This window comes from Gymnogyps californianus, chromosome 5 (assembly GCF_018139145.2).
Source record: "Gymnogyps californianus isolate 813 chromosome 5, ASM1813914v2, whole genome shotgun sequence".
NCBI classification, from domain to species: domain Eukaryota; kingdom Metazoa; phylum Chordata; class Aves; order Accipitriformes; family Cathartidae; genus Gymnogyps; species Gymnogyps californianus.
Genome location: NC_059475.1, coordinates 52105944 through 52126939, shown reverse-complemented (window position 1 = coordinate 52126939; position 20996 = coordinate 52105944). Strand labels below are relative to the sequence as shown.

Sequence of the window (20996 nt, the reverse complement as noted above, 5' to 3'; positions counted from 1 at the left end):
TTTTTGACATTGATTTGGTTTTTTTTTTTTTAATTATTTATTCCAAATTGCCTTTTTCTCTCTTCCTCCAAGAGAGTGCGGGCGTGGTTTTTCCTTGTGAAGAGAACGTGAATCTTGAATGAAATTAACCTGTTTTTAACGTGAAATATTAGACCCTTGCTTGAAGGCAAAAATGCCATGATGTTACATTAGCTTTAAAAACAAAACAGAATTAATGCAAATAGTAACTTATAATTGATTAATGTAAATGAGATTTTCTTTACACTTATTTCTTATTACTTTTAGCACATCAGGTCCACCCATTTGGCCAGGAAGCACCTTTTTCAAGAGAAACGGAGCCCTTCTACAAGGTAGGTGATGGATACTACATCTTGGAGTAACTGTTCTACTTAACAAATACCTCTTGCAAATTGCACAACTTTTGTAATATTCACTGGGCAAGAAATAACCAAATGTTTTCTGTTTCCTTTAACCTGTCTCCTTTATTGCGCATCTGGTGCCTTGAAAATGATGATTTATTACATACAGTGAGTGTAGTCTATGAAAGTTGCTGCTTTTCTCCTTTCCTCAGATTATTAATTTGCTTACTGTAAAACATGGCAAAGGGTGGCTTTCTTTCCCCTCCCCCTTTGTGTGGATAAAGAGTGCCCAGATGGAAATGTTCCAGGAACACCACTTTTAGCTCTGTGGATGAAGCAAGGTTGTTCTTTGAGAGAGATCTTTCTTTTACTCTCTAATTGTGGTGATAGCAAAATGTACCCAAGGTAGGTAGCGGTGCTGTGGTGGGGAAAACAGTGGCAGAGTATTTGTCTCAAGAAACCTACCATGTTTAATGGTGCGTATATTCATAGAGGAATGTTAAATATCTTATTTCCGTTGGATGGACAATGTAAACAGAAGCTGTATGACTGCAGTTTTGATAGGTGAAGATTTTCAGTCTATCTTACCAGACTTTTAAAAATCATTATTCACTGCTAAGTGTGTTTATATTTCTGCCATTGAGTACACAGAACTACCATCACTCTTACTGGAAGTGCCTTGGGAACACAGAAGGCTGTTTCCCCAGGCTGCATGCATTTGTCTGTGGTGCAAAAGTAACTTACACCATTTAGGATGATTTTATGGTCTTTGCAAGTATTTGTCCATGAAGTATCTCAGTTTTGTGTTCATTCTCATGGTGCCAAGAGTTTTCTGGCCTTCTTTCTGGCAGAAGATGCTGTATAATGTTCTCTGGAACATTTATCCAAATCAGCTAGGATGGAGCCTTACTCACAACTAGGCTCACAAGCAAATAATTGGCAGGCAGTACTGCTTACCTTCCACACACCAAAGTAATCCAGCATCTGTAGTTTACCCGAGAAAATTTTTCAACAGATTCCTTGCACATGTCTAAGAATTTGCATCATTCTATTATCTGATATCTATGCTGAGATTTGTTCAAACAAATTTTAAATACATGAAAGCATTCAGGTTATTTCTTAACACTAGGAGATGGTATAAATTGTAGAGTTTAGCAGCTTTTGGCTTTAGTCTTGATAGGATAGATCTGCTACCTTTGCAGTCCTTCTTAATGGAAAGAAGTAGATTTTTTAACTTTTTTTTTGTAAGGAAAAAAAGAAACTATTGTGAATGGATATGCTTGATTAATTTTCAGTTGTTCAACAATTGCGGTTTTAAATGTGTACCTGCACATACACAGTCTTTGTAATTTGAGTTCATAAAATGTAAACTAGTCTGTCAAATCTGTAAGGCACAAGTGTTTTGCCTCTTCTTGTGATGCAAGATATCCAGGAATTAAGAGCAACTGTTGTGTAGTCCTTCCTATCTCAGTTGTTGCTTAACGCCTTTTCCCAATAAAGAAGAGTACGCTGTTCTCCACCTTCTTCTCCTCTACCTTCCTCTGCCTTCCAAGTTGGGGGAAAAAACCCTAAAAGCCCAAAACATCTCAGCATATTAAAGAAATAGAGAAAAAGAGGGAGACGACTGCGTTTTCAAGCAACTAACAAAGCCTGACAGACCTTTAACCGAGTTGGCATTCTGTGTTGCCATTTCAAGTGGAAAACCCAGCCAATTTGAACTCTACTGTGTATGATACAACTGAGGTTGGAAGGATGAGAGAGTGTGAAGAAAAAAACCTCACTAAAGTAATCTTTTAACACTTCCTGGTTTTAATTTTAAAACAAGAATATAACCAAGCCTTTCTGTCTTTTTCTGTCTTTCTTTCATTTTTCCCTATGATGAGCTCTTTCACGCACAGCCTTCAGCAGGTTTCATGGGAATAGTGCATCCACCTCTTTGCTGCTTCTGACTGTCTTTTCCAGAAGACCTGTGTAGAGGAATTGTAGCGGGTGCAGGGAGGTGTGAGATGAGGGGGTGGAGAGGTTTGTCGAGTCCTACCTTACATGACCATCTTAAGTCTCTTTTTGCAGTGCTTATGTCCAGCTTAATGCAAACAGGAGAATGAAAAATTGACTCAAGTATCGGGTTCAAGTTATAGTACTGCCTTTTAATTGGCAAAAGTTTAGGTATTTTAAATTATTTTTACTCAATAAATGTTTTGCTACGTTTGAAAAGAATGTTCAGGGTGTGTTATAGACAATAATACAGAATAATTCTGAAATTTTAGTAAATGTGATATTCATATGTACTTGTCACACCTCATTTCTTCTGAGTTGTTAAGGAAAATGCTCTTTTTCTGGTCTGGGGAATGAAGAGAAAAAAATTCCGCAATGTAAGTAGTACTTTTTTTAGCCAAGAAAGATTTGTAGATGCTCCTGGTTTCCTTTTATTTTATACCTGAACTATTTGGCAAAGTAATCTTAACCATTGTAAAGCATTTAACATCTCTCTCCAGAGAAAGTGACTGAGAAACCAGTTATCTGTGTACCTCAAAATAGCAAAGGAAGAGAAAGGGAAGCTAAAATTCATTGTAGCTATTCTGTGTCCTTAATGTCTTTGACATGAGCAGGATTAATTCTCTGTTCCTTTCTGGTTGTCTTTGCATGTACTTTGTTGAAGAATTTTGAACAAAATATTTATATGCCGTTTCCTTTTTGCCTATGATTTTATTAGATACAAGATGGCTACCTCAGTTTCTTTTTTGAGGATCATGGTACTGTTTTTCCTAGCATTAACTCTCGAATCAGAACAAACAAACAATAAATTTACTTTTTGTGTTGAGTAAGTCACCTGCTCAGGTGCTTTTTGAAATGTTGAGCTCCTTCTACTAGGTGAGGATTGCTCCTTATATCCTTGTGCTCTTTGGTCTTCTAATGAAGTCCCATGCAAAGCTTCATATAGGTAGGACCTTCAGCCTTACCAGACTCTGATGCCTTCTCTCAAAACTTACTTGTACATCCACGGAGATTGCTGCATTCTAGCCTTCAGGATTCCCAGATAAAACAGGTTTTTGCTCTTACTGCTTTACTTTTTCTATCGGTTTTTCTAACTTGTTGTTGTACATATTGTGTTTTTGTTTCAAGTCACGGCTTAATTTTTTTAAACCTGCTGTATGGAGAACCTTTGTTCCCACTGTTTTTTTCTGTTCTCAGCTGTCATAACACATCCATTTTTATTTAATAAAATGTATGACAGGAAAAAGTCTTTACAGTGGAAAAGATTTAGACGTATTCTAAACTCTTCAGGAAGTTGTGCTCGGTGAGATAGGTGGGGACTTAATCACATTGACTTCAAGACCTTGAAACTAATGCATTGTGTTCAGATAAGGCCAGTTTTGTTGCCTCTGCTCTGGTCTTGGGTATTAAGCTCATGTTATAGACTTGAGGATGCAGTTGCTCACGGATCAGTGGTAATTTGCTCTCAATATATCTAACATTCTCCCTGAATAAATTAAAAATACATCTTCAAATTAACTTCTAGCAGCAGTCGTGTAAATTCCAGCTGCTGAGTGTCACATGTAAGATGTAACTGGACTGTGGAGGGGTTTGGTTTTGTTTCTTAAAGATACAACTTTCATTTTGAGGAAAAAAAATACCAAACTTGCCACTCTCTTTTTGTCTTATTTGCCCTCACACTGTAATAAACTAAACGCAACATATTACTATGTCTTCTTGTATTGAATTTGTTCTGTCCTGAGTTGCAAGGAAGCGTACATAGAAGGTGCTTGTGGGTGTAATTACAGCTGGCACGGAAACAGAGCACCATAAGTGAAAACAGCGATCTGTGTCTGCTGTTGCTGCTGCAGTGGGGATTGAAACGAGTGCAAGAGCTGCAGGAGTTGCTCCAGAAGATGCGAGAGCCCCGTGACTGGGCAGCGGCTGACATAAAGCGATGTCTCCCCTCTGATTTACAGCAAGTACCTGTCTGCCAGGCTTAATGCCATTCTTGGGTAAGCTTCCTGAGTTTCTAGTCAAAGGCTGGCAGAAGCAGGCCCTCATGGTAGCACAGTTAGTGATTCTTCATTGTCCAGGGAGGGAAAGTGAACCTGGGTCATCCAGTCCCTATTGCTGTTGGAGCTGAAAATGGAGACAGCCCTCATCAGTATGACTAGATGGTCCACCTTGGATTGCTGCTTCCAGCAGTTCGTGACCAGCAGGAGGTACAGCCATGATCCTTGCCATGCTGTCTGCTTTCTTGTGTGAGCAAGGTCCTCCACTTCCTCTTCTGATGATCAGTACAGTTTAAATTTGCTGCCTGTGGATGTTAAATCAAAGATATGAGCTCTTGCTCCAGAGATCCTGCAGACCCGGACTCACACCTGTGAACAGGATTGCAGCAGTCAGTGAATGGAATTCAGACTGCATGGCTTTCCTTTGAAACTGCGATTCTCTTTTAATTAGAATGGAAAAAAAGATTGGCAAAAATCCCTTCCCATTCGCAGAACACGGGAGGGAAGGAGTGAGGAGTCGCATGTGGCCTCTGGTCCCTCTTGGCTGAGGGAGCTTGAGAAAGGAGGGGTTGTCTTCCCCAGACCTCACAAGCTGCTTTGTTCTCTCTCTACCATCAGCTGCAGGGAACAGGCATCCTCATGCTCCAGAACAGATCAAGCAACAGGATGCTTACATGGGAATGGCTTGGTCTCTTCTCCTGTGGGAAAGCACCGTATGAGACACGTTCATCTCTGACTGATGCTTCCAGCAGCCCATGCAATATCTGCCTTGGTCCAGCTGCCATGGCTGTAGCTGGCACGGCCTGTGAGGAGCTCTGGCAGGAAAGAGTTGGAAGACACTGTCTTCACAGGGTCAAGTATCACCAAAACCAGCATGAGAGTGTGACGCTGCAGTTCATTGCAGAGTGGAAATGGAAACTCTGGGCACTGCTGCTGCATCAACCCTTGATGCCCTCAATCTAAGATGGTGGCTTTCACGTTTTAGTGTACTGACATCTGATATCTCACCATAATGTGAGACTTTAAGGAAATTGCCGAAGCACATGGATCACTTTATTCTTGGTTGAGAATGGTGATTTATTTAAGAGAGCAAGAAAATTGCATCCCTAATTCAGAAAGTTTATTTTGTACGAAATGTGGACAGACCAGACCTGAGAAGTCCTACATAAAAATGGGGAACCAGCTCGTTGATGAACACATGCACACATTTGTACAGAGATCTTTTTCTTCTCTAATAAGCTTGAGAATCCTTGAAATGACCAAACAGGCTGTTTAATCCGTTGTCCATTGAGGAGTAGTAAGAAATGAGAGAGCAGATTTGGGACTTCACATTTCCAAGTGTTAGCTATTAATAGAAGCACTTGCTGAGGTGGAAATAAGCCAGTGGGGAGGAGGCAGAAAGGGGGCAACTGTTGCTGGTTTCCCTTCAGAAGGCTAAATGAGAATTGTTCGCTCTTAAAATTCACAAAGAGAAGACGCCTGCGTGCATGCAGCCACACACATTTTCTCTCTAATAATGTGAAAAATTAGGATGTGTTTGTCAGCACCTGCCAACAAATACCCGAGGACCCCTGCAGGCACAGTGGGCTTCTTTCTTCTGGTGGAGATTCAGTTCATCTGCTCTTTCCACTGCACGAGCAGGACAGGTGCAGGTCCTGGGCACGTGGGGGAGAGGTGCAGCCCATCCTGGAACATGAGGTATCCGTACCTGCTGGTCCTAATGGGGGTGAGGAGATGAGGAGCAGGGGAGAGCTGAAAGATGAGAGGATTCAGTCTCATGTGCATTTAACTTTCAGAATTGCACGTCTCAAAAGAAAACCAAAATTGGAGAGAAATACTCTGTTTCCTTCTACTACCTAGAGGTGCAAACAAAAACCAACATGGCAAGGTAGCATATCTATTACAGATAATTTAATATTACATAATACTTAAATGTAATGATGACCATAAGAAGAAAGGCCAAAAGGAATGCAAGACAGTCCAGCCTTAGGATTGGTAGACTTAGGTGCTGTGATCTATAACACAACCTTAGGCAAGACCCTTATTCCCAAATCCAACTAAACATTCATTTCCTAGTGCGTATTTGGGCATCTCACGTTCCCCAAGAATATAAATACTTTTTTTGCTTTGGGGTTATAGTTCCTTGGTTTTCTGCTCTATGAAATGAGGATAATACTAGTGCTTCTCCCTGCCCAGAGCTGTGAGTCTACAAAATATTGGCTGTGTATCATATTCTGATGCCCCACTAACGGGAGACCCTTCAACAGGGGGAACCTAAGTGTAAAAAGCAACAGTGCTGTTTGTTAGCTTTTTCAGGGAAGTTTACGGTTTGGGGTTTTTTTTCCCATTCAGGTTTCAATTAAGCTCCTTACTCTGAGATACACACTTGGAAATTGACTGCTAACTCCATAAATGACTGTTTTGTGTAGAGATCTGGGGTTTTGAGTGTACAGATTAGTTCCAGTTTAGTTACTTTCATCAGAAGAGCACCAAACCTTTTGACTTCACCATGTTTTCTCTTCAAATTTTGCTTCTCCGAGCTCCCGTTCCACCCTCTTTGAAACTGTGGTGACAGTCATGCTCTGAGCTTGCTGGTGACTTGGCTTTGGTCAACCTATTGAATTAATAGCAAAGCTACTGTCTCTCCTTGTTAAAATAAATCACTTTTCATTCACATGGCATTATTTAAATCAGCTTTTTTTTTTCTTCTTTTTTTTTTTCCCCTCCCCACATGAAGGATACCTGACAATCTCTTCAGGAGTTTCTTTTCAGGAAGATGATTCACGTGGTGCTTCTGTAGAGACCGAATATTTGAATAATTTATTTATTATTAGCATTCAGTGTGTTTGCAGTGGTATTACTGAAGAAGTAAAATTAAGTCAGAGGGGTTGTGCAGCATGTCCCTAAGGAGTAATTTGAACAGCAGAGCTCTCCTTTGTTTGGGAAAATGGGTAAAACCCTAGTGGGGCTACTGGGGTCCTGAGGGTGCTGGTAAGGGCTTGTGTTTGTGAGAGGATTTTAAAATGGCCTTAACACCGTGTATTCAATAAAAATTCCCAGTGAGAGACAGCATTTTGCAGTGATTCATACAGAAACGGTCACTTTGGTGTGACATTTTTAGCTCTGTGTTCTGTATAGGACATTTGTATATAGGGTGCTGTGGATTAGCTGTGCAGTATGTATATAGTCTTTTTATTCCTAGTTTTCTAGTTGAGTGTGTAAGACAATGGCAAAAGCTGTAATTTATTAAGTGCCTGAAGTGTGGTCCTGTTAACATTGATGTTAGAGCCATTAGTAAGGAAATGTGACTGCTGGCTATTTATATTCCCTGTGACAAAAATGTCTGAGCTACCTTTGGCCCCTGAAGTTGAGAAGGAAGAAAACTGAACTGCGGTAGACAGGTCTCACTAATGGTAGATCACATGACAGAGTACATGAAGATAAGTTAAATTCCTACCGTGTTTAAACTCAGTAATTTATGGTTTTGATCTGCATAGGTGTCTTTGCTATCTTGACAGGCAACTTTGCTTATTTTGTGACAGTCCCATGTAGTGACTTTTGAAGTTATTACTTCTGAGTGACTCAAGATGAAGTTTACTGGCTTTGTTTACTTTCCTTAACAACTGGGGAGTGTGGGTGAGTGCTGCAAGGCAAGTCCTACCACGGTGCTAACCTTGGGCAGAGGAGAGGATACATCTGTGTGTACCTGCCTGTTCTACCTTCAGTGTCAACTGCTGTGTGAGCCGTGGCAGTAAAACAGCACTTTACAATACACACCAAAGAGAAAAGTAACTGCTGCTGCTGCTGCAAGTGCCTGCAGTGCTGGCCTGGCTGCCTCAATAACTAGTGTAGTGTAGGAAGAAACAGGGAGGCTACCCAAAGCATGAAGGGGGTGAGGAGCTGGGTGATTCTTGCCCAGACAGTTCAGTGGTGAGGTAATCTACAGGTAGTGGTGTTCTAAGGATGATGCTAAATGGCTTCAGATATGTTCTTAGCTTCTTTTCAGGTTGCTCCTGCAGGTGATGTGGCTGTGACTTTGCAATTTGAACACTGGAATCTACTTCCTTTAAATTACCTGTAGCTGATCTCAGCTTTTTTAGAAGTATTTTCTGTGACTGGCCCTTCTGTAGGGATTGGCACAGGTGCTTTTGTCCAGAGACATGTCCCTCTCCCCGCCATAAACACACATGTGGGACTTTTTTACAAATGGAAAACTGTGCCGCCCTTGGATTTCAGTTGGGTGAAGGAAGATGTAGACTAGATACAGCAAGAGAAATGGCAAGTTCCTGTTCAGTGGCTTTCTCCTTTACCAGGACTGCCATACATCCAGGATTCCGCTGATGTTTTCCTTTCCCCACCAGGAACTATAGTCGTGTCAGAGCATGAGAGTTGTTTGCCTGTGCCCAGGGTTTCTGGATGCCTGGCGGCACGGTGAGAGCATCTTCTAAAGGGCTGTCATGTAGCTGGGAAGTCCTGGACATGATCACTGCAGATACAGAGACAAGTCTGGCAGCAATGTCAAACCTTTTCTGTAGGTGGAAGTTGGAGCCAGGCCGCCTCTGGCTAGGCTGGGGCTTAGAGTAGGAAATTTCAGTGGCTTATGACAGGGACGTAGCATACCACCAGTTAGATCCCATTTTAGAATAGCAGTTCTCTGAACAAGTCATGGTTAGAAACTAGTGGTAAAATTTGTATGGTAACTTGGAAAATGGTAGAGTATGTAAAGATTTATTTTCCGTAACTGTGAAATTATTGTGATTATTGCGATCAAAATCTCTGGGCTGATGAGCTGGAGCATATGCTCCATGCTGAGAGCCTGTGAATGTTTGGCAATCCTAAAATGTGAAGGTGGCTGATATTAGAAGTAATCTTGGCTTTCATAATTCTAGAGTCTGTTTGAGGGCACAGCTATGAGAGAGGCGTAAGCCTGTGCTTTACAAAGAGATTACTAAAATAAGAATAATACTGCAGTTGTGTTGCTATGAGCAGTTTTGGTGATGTGCAGATTGCTATGAGCAAGGGAAAGCTGTTGTCAAGTTGGGCTGTTCCTTAGGTACATGTCAGGTTTCTTGAGACAGACCTATATGGAGAGAATTAAAACAGAAGCTCTGGGAATTTTTAAGATGCTCTTTTGCTATGACCTGCTTGTGTGATGGGCAGTTACATGTTTTTTGGATCCCTGGGGAAGCAAAAGCTTCATAACTAGTAAACAGAAGAAAATTATGGGGAAAATAGTGATGGTGATCAAGTCCAAGCAATGTTCATGTCTTGTGGTTTTTTGTATGCTGTCTATGTTGATGTCGTTCGTGGTTAACACTGGCAATAATTTTTCCTCTCTAACATGCTAAGAATTTCTCCCTGCTGGTCAGAGCAGATCTCTGTGCTGCTGGTTAAAGATTGGTAAGTTCTTGGTTATATAAAAGGCATTTCTTAACATCTAGAAGAAATGTCAAATTAATGGCAATGGCCTATTACTAAGAGAGCTTAATTTTATTTGAACAGTTGAGAAAATAGAGGCTATCTTAAACTGGAACGGTGGTCAGTGGCTTGCACATTTCATTGCTGAGCGTTGTTTAAGCTAAACGTGAAAAAAATCCATTGGTTTCAGATATTGGAATAAATCTGACCACTAGAGATTCTTCAGTTGTACACTTGAGAGTATGCAGAGCTCTGGGATGGCCAAGTTCGTTCTTACAACTGTGAACGCATCACTTGATTTTCCTGCAATTTATAACAGACTCGAAACTGAATTGGGACTTCAAGAGGGAAGGAGGCAGGATTTTTTTTCTTTATCCGTAGAAATATAGTGTGTTCCGAAACACCAAAACCAAAGCTAGGGCTCCTTTTGGGATAAGTAGTGTTTTACGCTACTGGTTTCAAGCTACTTGAAGTACGCCTGCCAAAACAGTAGGCTGTAGACATGAACCTACTGTATACAGCACTTCTTACTCGCTTCCCTCCCCCTTTGTAAAGGAAAGATAAGTTGCATCCGGATCCTGAAGGATGAACTTTTGCAAAGCAGTCCTCTCTAATCAGCAGAATGGGATAAACTCTCATTTTCTTACAAAGGTAATCTTTGGGAAGAGTCCGTAAGACTTTTAGGCTGGTAAAAGAATTTATCCTCTCTTTAATGCATTTAATACTGACCACAAATTAGCAAAGAAAACATGACTTTTCTTTAAATTATTTCAGGACAACCTCCATCAATTTGGAAATACCATTGTAGGATCCTTGGCTTCATCTTACATGTTATTTCTTTTAGTTTCCTTTCTCTTTATAGGTCAAAGTCTCACAGTACTTGCAATTGCATACAATAAAGGTAATAAATTCTCTTTCTCTCTGATAATATTTATTTCCATATCTAGCCCGTCATACTGCTCTCTAGTGCATGAGAAGGATAAGATGAAATTGAAATTAAAATTGTTCATACAGTGATGGGAAATTCCAGTCCTGATTTTTATATATATGCACAATTTGAATGAAGATACTAAGAACGCTTCCTACGTATCTTTCTTTTTCATATTTCTACAGTACATCCTTGCTTTGCAGCTTTTAAACATTATTTATTTATTTAGTGTGAATGCATACGTTGTTTTTCTTTCTAATAAAATAGAATATGCTGCTTTGTGAACCACATGTTGAGTTTCAGCACTCAGTTTCTGATACTAATATATTAAGTTGTTTCTCCTGAGAAACAAGAACAATAAGTTGTTTCTCCTGGAGATGAAAAAATAAAAAAGCTAAGGCCAGACTACCTGATCAGCTGTGTGTGTACAAGTATGTCTGTGCCCATGTGTATATTTAAATAAATGCATTTAAAATATAAATGTGTTGTTATCTAATACATTGAACATGTATGAAGAAATACACAGTTATGTAGAGAAATAACCCTTTTGTGCTAGAGATTTGGTGCATCTGCCCTGTTCTCATAAACTCTGAAACCCATCCATGGAGGAAAAATTACCTGTAAATCTAATGTTCTAATGTTTCTCTGGGAAACGCGGATATTTCCATTCTTGTTTGGAAATGTTTTCTGTGTCATCCAAATGCTAGGCTTGAGATACCACTACAGCGAAATAGTAAGTTTTACTCTCTTTTTTTGTGACAAATATTGTCCTTCCCACCACCATGTGTTATATCTCTCCCTTTTTCCCAATTTTTTCTCTATAAACATTTTCTTCTCTCTAGTATTTTGTGTTTCTGTTAGTCCTCCCTTTCAGTCCTTTGGAGCAAATCTGAAGTTGTTCCATTAATGATTTTTCCTCCCCTCACCCCTTCAAGTAGTTCCACTTTTGATCACTGCAGTTGACATTGCTAATGCTTAAGGCAATTTGGAGTTAAAAAAATTTGGTGTATTGTAAAGTTGTGTTTGGTGGTCTTTTTTTTTTTTTTTTAATAAATTAGTTTAATCTTACACTACCATGAGTTTGTGTTGACTTTTTCCCCTGGATGTCATTATGTCAATAACAACTTACTCTATTAGCAAAAAAAGATAGGTTTCTATATGTGTCTTAGGTTAGGTAGAAGACACCTTATTTGCTGTATGATGTCTAGAGAGGTCAAGGTATACTTCTGGATCTGTCTTGTGCAAATCTCTGTAGTGGCTGGTGAGGGAGATTTTTTTTGTTGTTTTTAATAATATCACAGCTTGCCTTGGTCACACTGATAAACCACAAGAAGAACTAGTTCTACATTTTCAAACTTGTAGAAACGAGTTAGTGGTCTGAAAGCATAAAATAGCAAATGCTGGCCAAAATGCATGATCGATTAAGAAATTAGAGAATTTTATTTATTTATTTTATTGGGTTGTAGTCAGTCTCTGAGATGTTCTATTTGGTTTTGCTTTTTTGCTTTTCTGGATAGTTCCTTTTACTGTGTCTGTAACTTAGCTGCTTCTTTAAACGAGTTACAGTATCTTGCACAAATACAGCTGTTTCTACCCTTCCTGTGCAAACGAAGCCGGTGCAGTATTTGTAAGAAGATGAAGCCTGAAACATGTGAACTGGCGTCTGAGTAAGGGTTTGACACGACCAGTACAAAGTACAGCACTGACGCTTGTTCTTAGTGCTTTGGACAGTATTAATCACTTGATGAGGCAACCTGTGTACGACATGAGTGTTCAGAGTGCAGCTTCGTACAGAAAGGCAAGAGAAGCAGCTTGGTACAGTCTACTCAAATTGATACTCAAAATACCCAGCAAACCCTTAATTTCCCCATACCATCTGTTGAACAGCTTAATGCTTGGAGGCAGAAATGAGAGAGGGCAGAACTGGATGGGGACAGAACCTAGCGAGCACACGGTACTGCAAGGTCACGACTCCCTGGCTTTGCTGTTCAGTTACGATGGGGCTAGCAGAGCTCCAATTACTTCTGAAGAACAGGATTCAAATTTACTGGAAGATTTCTGAAATGAATCCTTCTGAAATTTTGTTTTTAGGATCAGCAGTTACTCTCTTGCCAGACTTGCAAATGCATATAGGTCAGTGGCATCATGATTTATTTTGTAAACATTTCATGATTTGACTGCTATCTTTAGAGATGCCCCCTCCGTCTACACATAGATGTTTTTCTTGAAGAGTGACACATGTTAAACTCTTGCAGGTAGCCCTTAGTTTCCACTCTTGGGAGGACAGTGAGCAAAGGTTGTAAAACAAAGATTGCTGAGTTTTTCACTGATAATTTACTTTCTCTGTGATTAACTGCAACAACAACTCTTAAATACTTATTTTGCAAGAGGAGGAAAATTAAATGTAAAGGTCCAGAATGAGATTTGCTAGTACACAAGACCACTGAAGAGCTGTTTAGCAATCTACAGGTTGAGTAAAATAGCTTAAGATGATGATAGTGAACTACCAGTCTAACTAAAGGCATCTCTAGGGTTTTTTGAGTTTATCTGAACAAATAGAGATGTTGTGGTAGTACTTGAAGCGGAATAATAATCTTTTCCAGTGAAGATTAGTTTAAAATAATAATAAGGAAAAAACGTACCTTAGAACAGATCTGTTATGTGAAAACAGATCCTAAAGTATACAGTTCCTCTAGATGTTTTATTCAGCTGGTAAACCGGTTTTATAAGCTGAAATTCTTTTCCAGATAATATCCTAGGGGAGTGTGCTCTGTAAGCCTGACAGGAGGAGGGACAGCTTTATAGACCTGAGACAATACGTGAAGAATCTTAAAACTGCTTCTTGGAACAGCCTGTAACCTGCAATTTGGGGCATACCCAAGTGTTGCAGTGGCTGCCCAAGGAGGAGAAGAGCTGCGAGCTTCAGCAGTTCGTGCTGCCTGTCCGCTGCCTTGGAAAACTCTGGTTTGAGAACAACTAGCTGTGGTTTAATTTTGAACTCTTAACTCACGTGAGCAAACATGTCTGTAAATGTGTAACCCCTCCGCCACGCTTTGCACACGTTTCAGGTTATTTTACATATATTACTTCACAAATAATTTGATGAAAATCGGAGTATTCTTATCAAAAGGACATGAATTGCATGAATCACTGTGTGGCAACTGTAACTAGCATCGTGAGCCTCCGCTTGTATGTCTGTGCTAGTTAAAACAGCCATCTGCACTGCTGTTTGGGACTGCCTGTTCAAGTGCAGCACCCAACACACTTGAGGCATTGTCTTACTACAGGTATCTTTTTCAACACCTCAGCTTTCCTGGATTCTGCATTTAGGTTGTTTCTTCAGTATTTATTAACCAAAAATCAGGAAGCGAAATGCTGTTGAATTTACATAGCTGAAGCCTGTAGAAATTCTTCCCTGCAGGCATGACATTTGGTCATTCAGAAGCAAAAAAAGCCTGTATGATATAAGTAGCTCCAGGTATGCAAACTGCATGCAAAATAATAAATGAGGGTTTCCCATTGTCCTCACTGGTTGGAAGGCGGCGGTTGCCTTTGGCCAAGAGACTGGCCGCTTAGGGTTATGTGGCAGGGAGCTGTGGTCAGCCCTCCTTGGGGAAGGTGGTGATCATCAGCTGGCCGGTGCCGGGAGGCCCCTGCAAAGGATAGAGCAAGGTGGCCTCTGTAAAAGCAAACAGTCTCTCAGTTCAATCCTGCAGTTCGTGTGAGCAGCTACTGTTTTCAAAAGCAACATTGAGACCCGTGAAAGGAGAAACCAGGTGATGAGGACTAATTGGGGTAAACTACGGTTAGTATTAAAGATGTCTTTAGAAACGCCCCATTGCATCCAACTCACCTGTCTGAGAACGTGGATGTATGTTTTTCTCTGCTTGGATTCCCTGAGCTGGCAAGGAACAGTTTTACATCAAGTGCTAAGTTTCCTAAATGACTCACAATTTAGCTGATTCTCAGGAATTTGGGACAAATGCTGAAGTTTGGGAAGATTTTGACATGCTGTTCTTGTTATACCAACACAAAGATTTGTCCCAGCTTTCGCTGCGCTGCTTTGTGGTGGTGGTTTCGCAAGTCGTATTTCTTCTACACTTGCTGAACCCTGTCGGGCTGCTGTTCTGCCATAATGTATTCTACTGACAAAGCTGACTGTCAGTTACGTTAATTAGCTATTGGTAGTGATTTGTCTGCTACAAGTAGAGTATAGGCTGGGAAAAAAAAAAGCTTATATCTTTCCATGCAATTTTAATTCAACTCTCCTCTTATGTGTACTTTAGGATACAGATCCTCTTATTATGTAATCACTTAATCTTTTTTTTTCCATTAGTCTCCTGCTTTATTCAGTGCATTAACTGTGGAAACTGAGATTTGGGGGGCTACCTCAAATCTACCAAAATGTAGCATTTCCTAGCTTTTAAGTGCTTTGCCTTTTGGTGGGTGGAGTTGGGTTTGGGATTTTTTGGTTCTGCCAGCTTCATGATTTTCATTTAGGTTACTTATCTGTATATGTAAGAAAATCTAGGCTGCTGGTTCTGCCATGCTTTTGCATGCTGCATGCCAATTCTGTATGAGATGGAGTTAGTTTGTTTATTGTATTGTCTGAGGTGCTCAAAAAATAATAAAAAAGGAACTCTTGCGCACTCATTCTAAAAGTTTGAATCTACTCAGGTAGAGACTGAGCTATCCATTTAACAAAAAAGATTATTCTGTCACTTAGTTGTTCAGTTGGGGGTTTGTTCCCCTTGCCTCTGCCCATTACATGTGCTAGTGTTATTATTTATTATTTCCTTCACTGAAATTGAATCTCTGGATCAGTTTCTGTTATCAAGGAAAACCACTTGCATTTTTTAGGACTTCATAATCTGGTCACTCTCATAGAAGTATAGCATATGATACCTAAGTTTATTCAGGCAGTACTTTTTTGTAGGTGGCATGGTACTTTGCAGAAAATCAAAATGACAGACCTTTGCCCTGCGATATCCAGCATCTAAATGTGATGTCTAAATAGGACCCCTTAGATATTTTTTTTGTTCTCAAAAATTATGAAATATTTTCAAGAATGATAAATTACTTGGATCATGGTAATAACTCTGAGTGATTGCCACATACAGCACTTCTCATCTTCAAAATACTTTAAAGCATTATCTAATTAAATCACACCACACCCTTTTTAGTGGATTTGGGTGAGCACCAGTACCCTTGGCTTAAGAGGAGAGTTTGAGCAACTTCTTCAGGGCAAGCCTGTGCCCATCAGGTGTGGCAGGAGCCACAGGATCCCTGGTCCCTCCTTGATTCCTGCATACTTGTTTAAAATCCACCTTGAGAGAGATTCCCATCATAGTCTAGAAACATGCCCCAGAATTGTTAAGTATCTGCCTGTACGCTTTGGACACAGAGTTTTGGAGGCCTGAATGAACAATTGCATGGTGTCTCAGTTTGGTGGGAAATTTGCCATAGGTTTTCTTTGTCAGTGACGGACATTTACTGCGAGATTGCTTCACAGAAGACCAGAAACAGGCAGGTGGTAAAGGGGATGAAAGACCTTCTGCACTTGGCCAAGTGAGAAGGTATACATCATGACGAAGGAGTGGGGAAAGGCACTGGGGAATAACAGATTATCTGTGTGAAATGGTTGTAAATCCCATTAGTACTTCGATGACCAGAGAGAGTATCTTTTTATCTCCAATAATCTGTGTGACTCTTCACTGCAGGCATGGCTGCTGTGTAAGATCTGGGCTAGCTTCCATGTGACAAACCCCAGTGACACCTTCTGCTGTGGGTTCCTGAACTTTCGCCTGTGAACTCTCTGAAATTTTGGCTAGGAGACTAAGGATTTCTCAGGTGTCATTGCTTGAGTGTCTGTGCTGGCAGCTGGGGCTGCACGTACACGTGCAGCTCACTCTGTCTGTACAGCTGTTGGAGCAGTCACATAAGCAAGTATGAGGTCTGTTATTTCCCGCAGTATTTTCTCTATTTAAAGTACTCGAATCGCAGAGCACTCACATTAAGCAGTTCATGCACTTTGGAATTGAACAGACTGCCTTGGAGAACCTCTCCAGCTGCAGCTGAATTAATGCTAACCAGGGCCTGAGGATTGCTAGAACATGAGCGGATGAGGGGCTGAGAAACCTGGCAGAGTTTCAGAATGGAAGGGTGGGGTGGCTGGGGAGCATTATCTTACCTAAATGGTAGTTTCTATTCTGTACGTTAATTGAAACACATAGTGTACAAACAAGCATTTAGGAAATCTTTCAGAGGATCTTTTCCTAAGGGGATGTTTTGGAAGTAAATTGCAAGTTGTACATGCCTGCTCAGTGCAGCCTCTAAGAACCATACTGAAGCAAACAGTCCAAATTATATGCCCTCTTTAAGCAATGGGGTTTTATGTATGTTGGTAGTTCTGGGGGAACTGTTTTTATTTTGTTCTTAATAATACATTTTGGATATCCTTATTCTCTCAGGGAAGGAACAAAACCATGTTTGTCAAATCAGTAGAGATTAACAGTGTGAGATGGAGGAATCCTGTTCAAGAACACAGAAAGGAGTCATCAGTTTTAAAAGAAATTTTTTGATAGCAGTTAAGGAGTTTTACTTATTTCTTAATGATGTTATTCGTGAAGACTACTTGAACAGACTTATCCAGGAACCAGTTTGGATGAGTTAAACCTGTTATAGGTGGGTCTGAATGTGTATTTCTGATAGGTGTAGAAACAAGGTTCCCATTTAATAATCAGAAAATGTTTACATGGGAGGCATATTTTTCATTATCTTGTCAGTTTTGCTTTCTTTGCTGTCTTACTGTGCATTCATGACTCTGATTTGTATGCATCCTTGCTTCTGCGTAACATGCCATATTCTGCATCTCGGGTGGAATGATCTCGTACTGGCAGAGGTGGGTACTGCTGATATTTTATTTGCTACTTTGCCTTTTTAGGGAACGTAGGCACATACTGCCTCAAAAAAAACAACAAACCAATCCCCCTGCAAAATATTTCTCACTTGAAAAACTGTATAATTTCTCCAATTCTTAGTAATTGCAATGACCTCAGGTGTAGCAAATGAATAACAATGAAAGCCAAATAACAGTCTTCTGCTGGGTTTAGAGGCGGGATTTTGTTTTTTAAACTTTTGCAGAGGGACAAGTATTTCCTGTCATGGGAAAAAGAGGTTACAAATGCCTGTGGGGACTTAAAAAGGATTTGGAAATGAAATGCAACCCTGTGCCCCAAATATGAAATGGCATGTGGTTTGCCTGGGCATTTCAGTAAATCCACTGTCCTAATCTAATCCAAATAATTAGATTTTGGATTAAGGTAGGCTATAGTCATCAAAACTAGAACAGGTAGAGATAATTTTTGTCCAGTCTAGACCCTCTCTTATGCCTAGGTTATTTTTCCTATTTATAAACCTCTGTATCTTTCCCTTCAATGATTAATCTACAGGCAGAGTGCAAAAGTTATTAAGGCTAGAAACAGACAAAAAGATAAATGCTGACCTTTCTAATTGGCTCTTGAAACCTGAAATACTTACCACTTGGAGAGTTAATAATGTTTGTGGAATGATTTGTCATCCAAACTAAGTATTTCTTGCTTTTTTATGAAGCCACGCTAACTTCAGATAAATAAATATCTGCTGGTGCCTCCACGTAATGGATTTTTTGACATCATCATAGAAAGAAATCTTACTTCCAAGCGATTCACAATAAACTTCAGTAGCCAAGCGTACTTTACTGTTGGTTCCCTCGCTTGCTTTGCTAAGTGTGATCATGGCTGGAAATGAATGGTTCGCTTCTTTATCTGAAGTCTTTGGCACCAGGAATCAAGACTTAATCATTCTCTGCATTGATGGGTAGCAGAGCATAACGGCTCTCTCAAAGCTGACAGGGTGGTATTTTGTTCTTTGCTCGTGTTCTCTGCAGTTACTGGAAAGGGCTATAAAACCAGTGATTCTTTGCTCCGCTGTGGATTAGGTGTTTTCAAGTATAACTCAGAGATTTTTTTCTCTCTGTTAGTACTGAAGCTGAGATGTCTGGTCGTACCCTAGAAAGCATAACAATGTCGCCACGAGAATGGCTTGTTTTTACTGTGTTCAGTAAACTAGGTAGGATTAACTATTTACATTGCACTGTATTACAGCGAGTTTTATTAGCAGAGGGTAATAACTTCAGCATTTCACTGACAAATCTGTAGTCTCTCCTCACAATAAGGACTCAGTAAATGTGATGAAATGGATTGCCTTTGTTGGAGTGTTGGTCTGTTAAAAGTGTGAAAAGAAAAGAATGCCAGAAAGTACTATACTTTTACAAAGGGGGGAAAAAAAGGCAGACATAAAAAACTAAAAAGACCTTTTCTGTGGCTTTGTTGCTGTGATAAATGCAGTGGGTTCCAGGGACTTCTGGAAGTGAGTCTTTAAAACTGTCCTGACACACGAAAGTGCAAACACTGAGCTAATCTTGAAGAGTAAGGGCCCCTGATGGGTAAATGAACATTGATGTTTCAGAATCAAAGTGGCCCATGTAAATTCAGTCTTACGTATTATATAACAGCTGAGGATTTTAGGAGAATTATGATGTAAAAGCCTGATGCTTATTTAATAAACTGATCATTAATTACAGTTCAACAATTTACTCCTGGAGTGAAATGAAGAGTAGCTTTGCAGCTCTTTTCATTTTAATTGCAGCATCTGTTGCAAGCCTAAGTTTCTCTTCCCTGACAGAGTATTTTGCTGCATTGATGCTGTATGCATATTATTGGCAGTGTTTTAGCACAGCTTGGTTGTTTATTTTGGGGGGTTGAATATGTGCCCACTCCATGAGACACTGACCAGTTTGCTCAAGACAAACAGCAGGAGCAAATTGTTGATCCACTCTAGCTGGTTTTGATCATGGTTTCCTAGCTGTGCTTTTCCTTTTTTCCCTCTCTCTCTTCTACCAGTTCCAATTAAATCATGTAATTGTAGAGGAAGGCACATATCATTGTACCAGCATTATAAAAAGATGATTTTGTAGGTCATTTATGATTAAATTTGCTCAGAAGCTCTGCTGTGGCTGGTGGAGGGATTCATCAGTAGCTAGCAAGATCTCCAATCAAAAGCTTCAAATAAGGTGCCAGCTACTTTACGTTTGGGACCACCTATCAATTGTGCATCTGAATCTGCCGTGTACTGTGGCAGCCACTTCAACTTGGAAGTTGTTGCTCTGAAGCGAGAAGTAGGCTCGCACTCTCAAAATGTTTGAACTTTTGAATTGCCTCCATTTCTGCAGCAGCCACTGACTGAATCAAGAAAGAAGAATGGGCTTTTCATATTTATACTTTCCGAGGCATGGATGTCCTGTCCTAGGAGGGAGATTGTGGAAACAGATGTGAGTGTTGTAGTGAAGGAAGAGTTGGTACCTGAGCTGCTAGATAAAAATAAAAAAAATTAGCAATGACCGAAATACTACATGGGAGATCAAGTAAAAAGGAAAGAAAGTCAGTATTATCCTGTTGAACTAAAACCAGAACATCTTACAACTTCAGTTCTTCCTGAAAGTCTTTATTTTCCAAGAATAATTAACCCCAAACTTTGCAGTGAAGAACGGAGCTTCTTGTTGTCCAGAGGTATGAATAAAAATTTACATTTCCTGAGAGGGTAAACAAATTCAAGATAATGATGCTCCCGGTTTGATGATAATTCCTGCAGTCATTTTCTCCTGTGGCCATTAGCAGAATAAAAGCAAACAAGTTCCTCTTACTTGAGCCTGTGGTATAAGGCAGTGTTCACAGCAAGTAGTGCTGGGTGTTGGTAAGAGTAGTCTTGGGAAAATTTTTACCATTTCTTTTTAGGTGGAAAATCTGATACTTCCTCCCCTAACCTTTTGACGGTGTTGATTTGCTTAGTTTTTGGGGAAGTCCTGGTTTCACACAGACACATTAATAAAGAAAAAAAGTTTGCACAAGATTTGCACTGTGCATATTTACTGGTGTTGATGCAGAGAACAGTGTTCCAGTGTTGCCTTGTCTGAATACAGGTTTTAATTGTTTTCCTTCTTTTATAAGGGAGCTTCAGGGAGCAGTATATCGCTGATACAGCAGAATAAAAGCTTTCATGTGCACAGTTTATAAATACTAGTACTAAAGCCACTTCTTTGTTGCCCACGTGTGGAGTCCTGGTACCGACCTGCGTGTCTGGTACACACAGTACAGTGTGATCGCCAGTGGGCTAATCTGTAGGTGACAGAGACACCAGCAGTGATGCTCAGCTATGTCACATGAAGAACCAGTTGTTCGGCCCCTGGAAGTCTGTTGAGTTACA

The 20996-nt window shown here is 40.1% G+C and overlaps 1 protein-coding gene across 6 annotated transcripts in view; it reads left to right on the top strand.

Moving 5' to 3' along the window:
• FOXN3 (forkhead box N3) overlaps positions 1-20996 on the top strand; it is a 211789-nt gene that overhangs the window by 140256 nt on the left and 50537 nt on the right. For all 6 annotated transcript variants that reach the window (XM_050898294.1, XM_050898293.1, XM_050898298.1 and 3 more), the window contains one exon: positions 286-350. In XM_050898294.1, coding sequence (XP_050754251.1) covers positions 286-350 — 65 coding nt within the window. The remainder of the gene's footprint in view (positions 1-285; positions 351-20996) is intronic.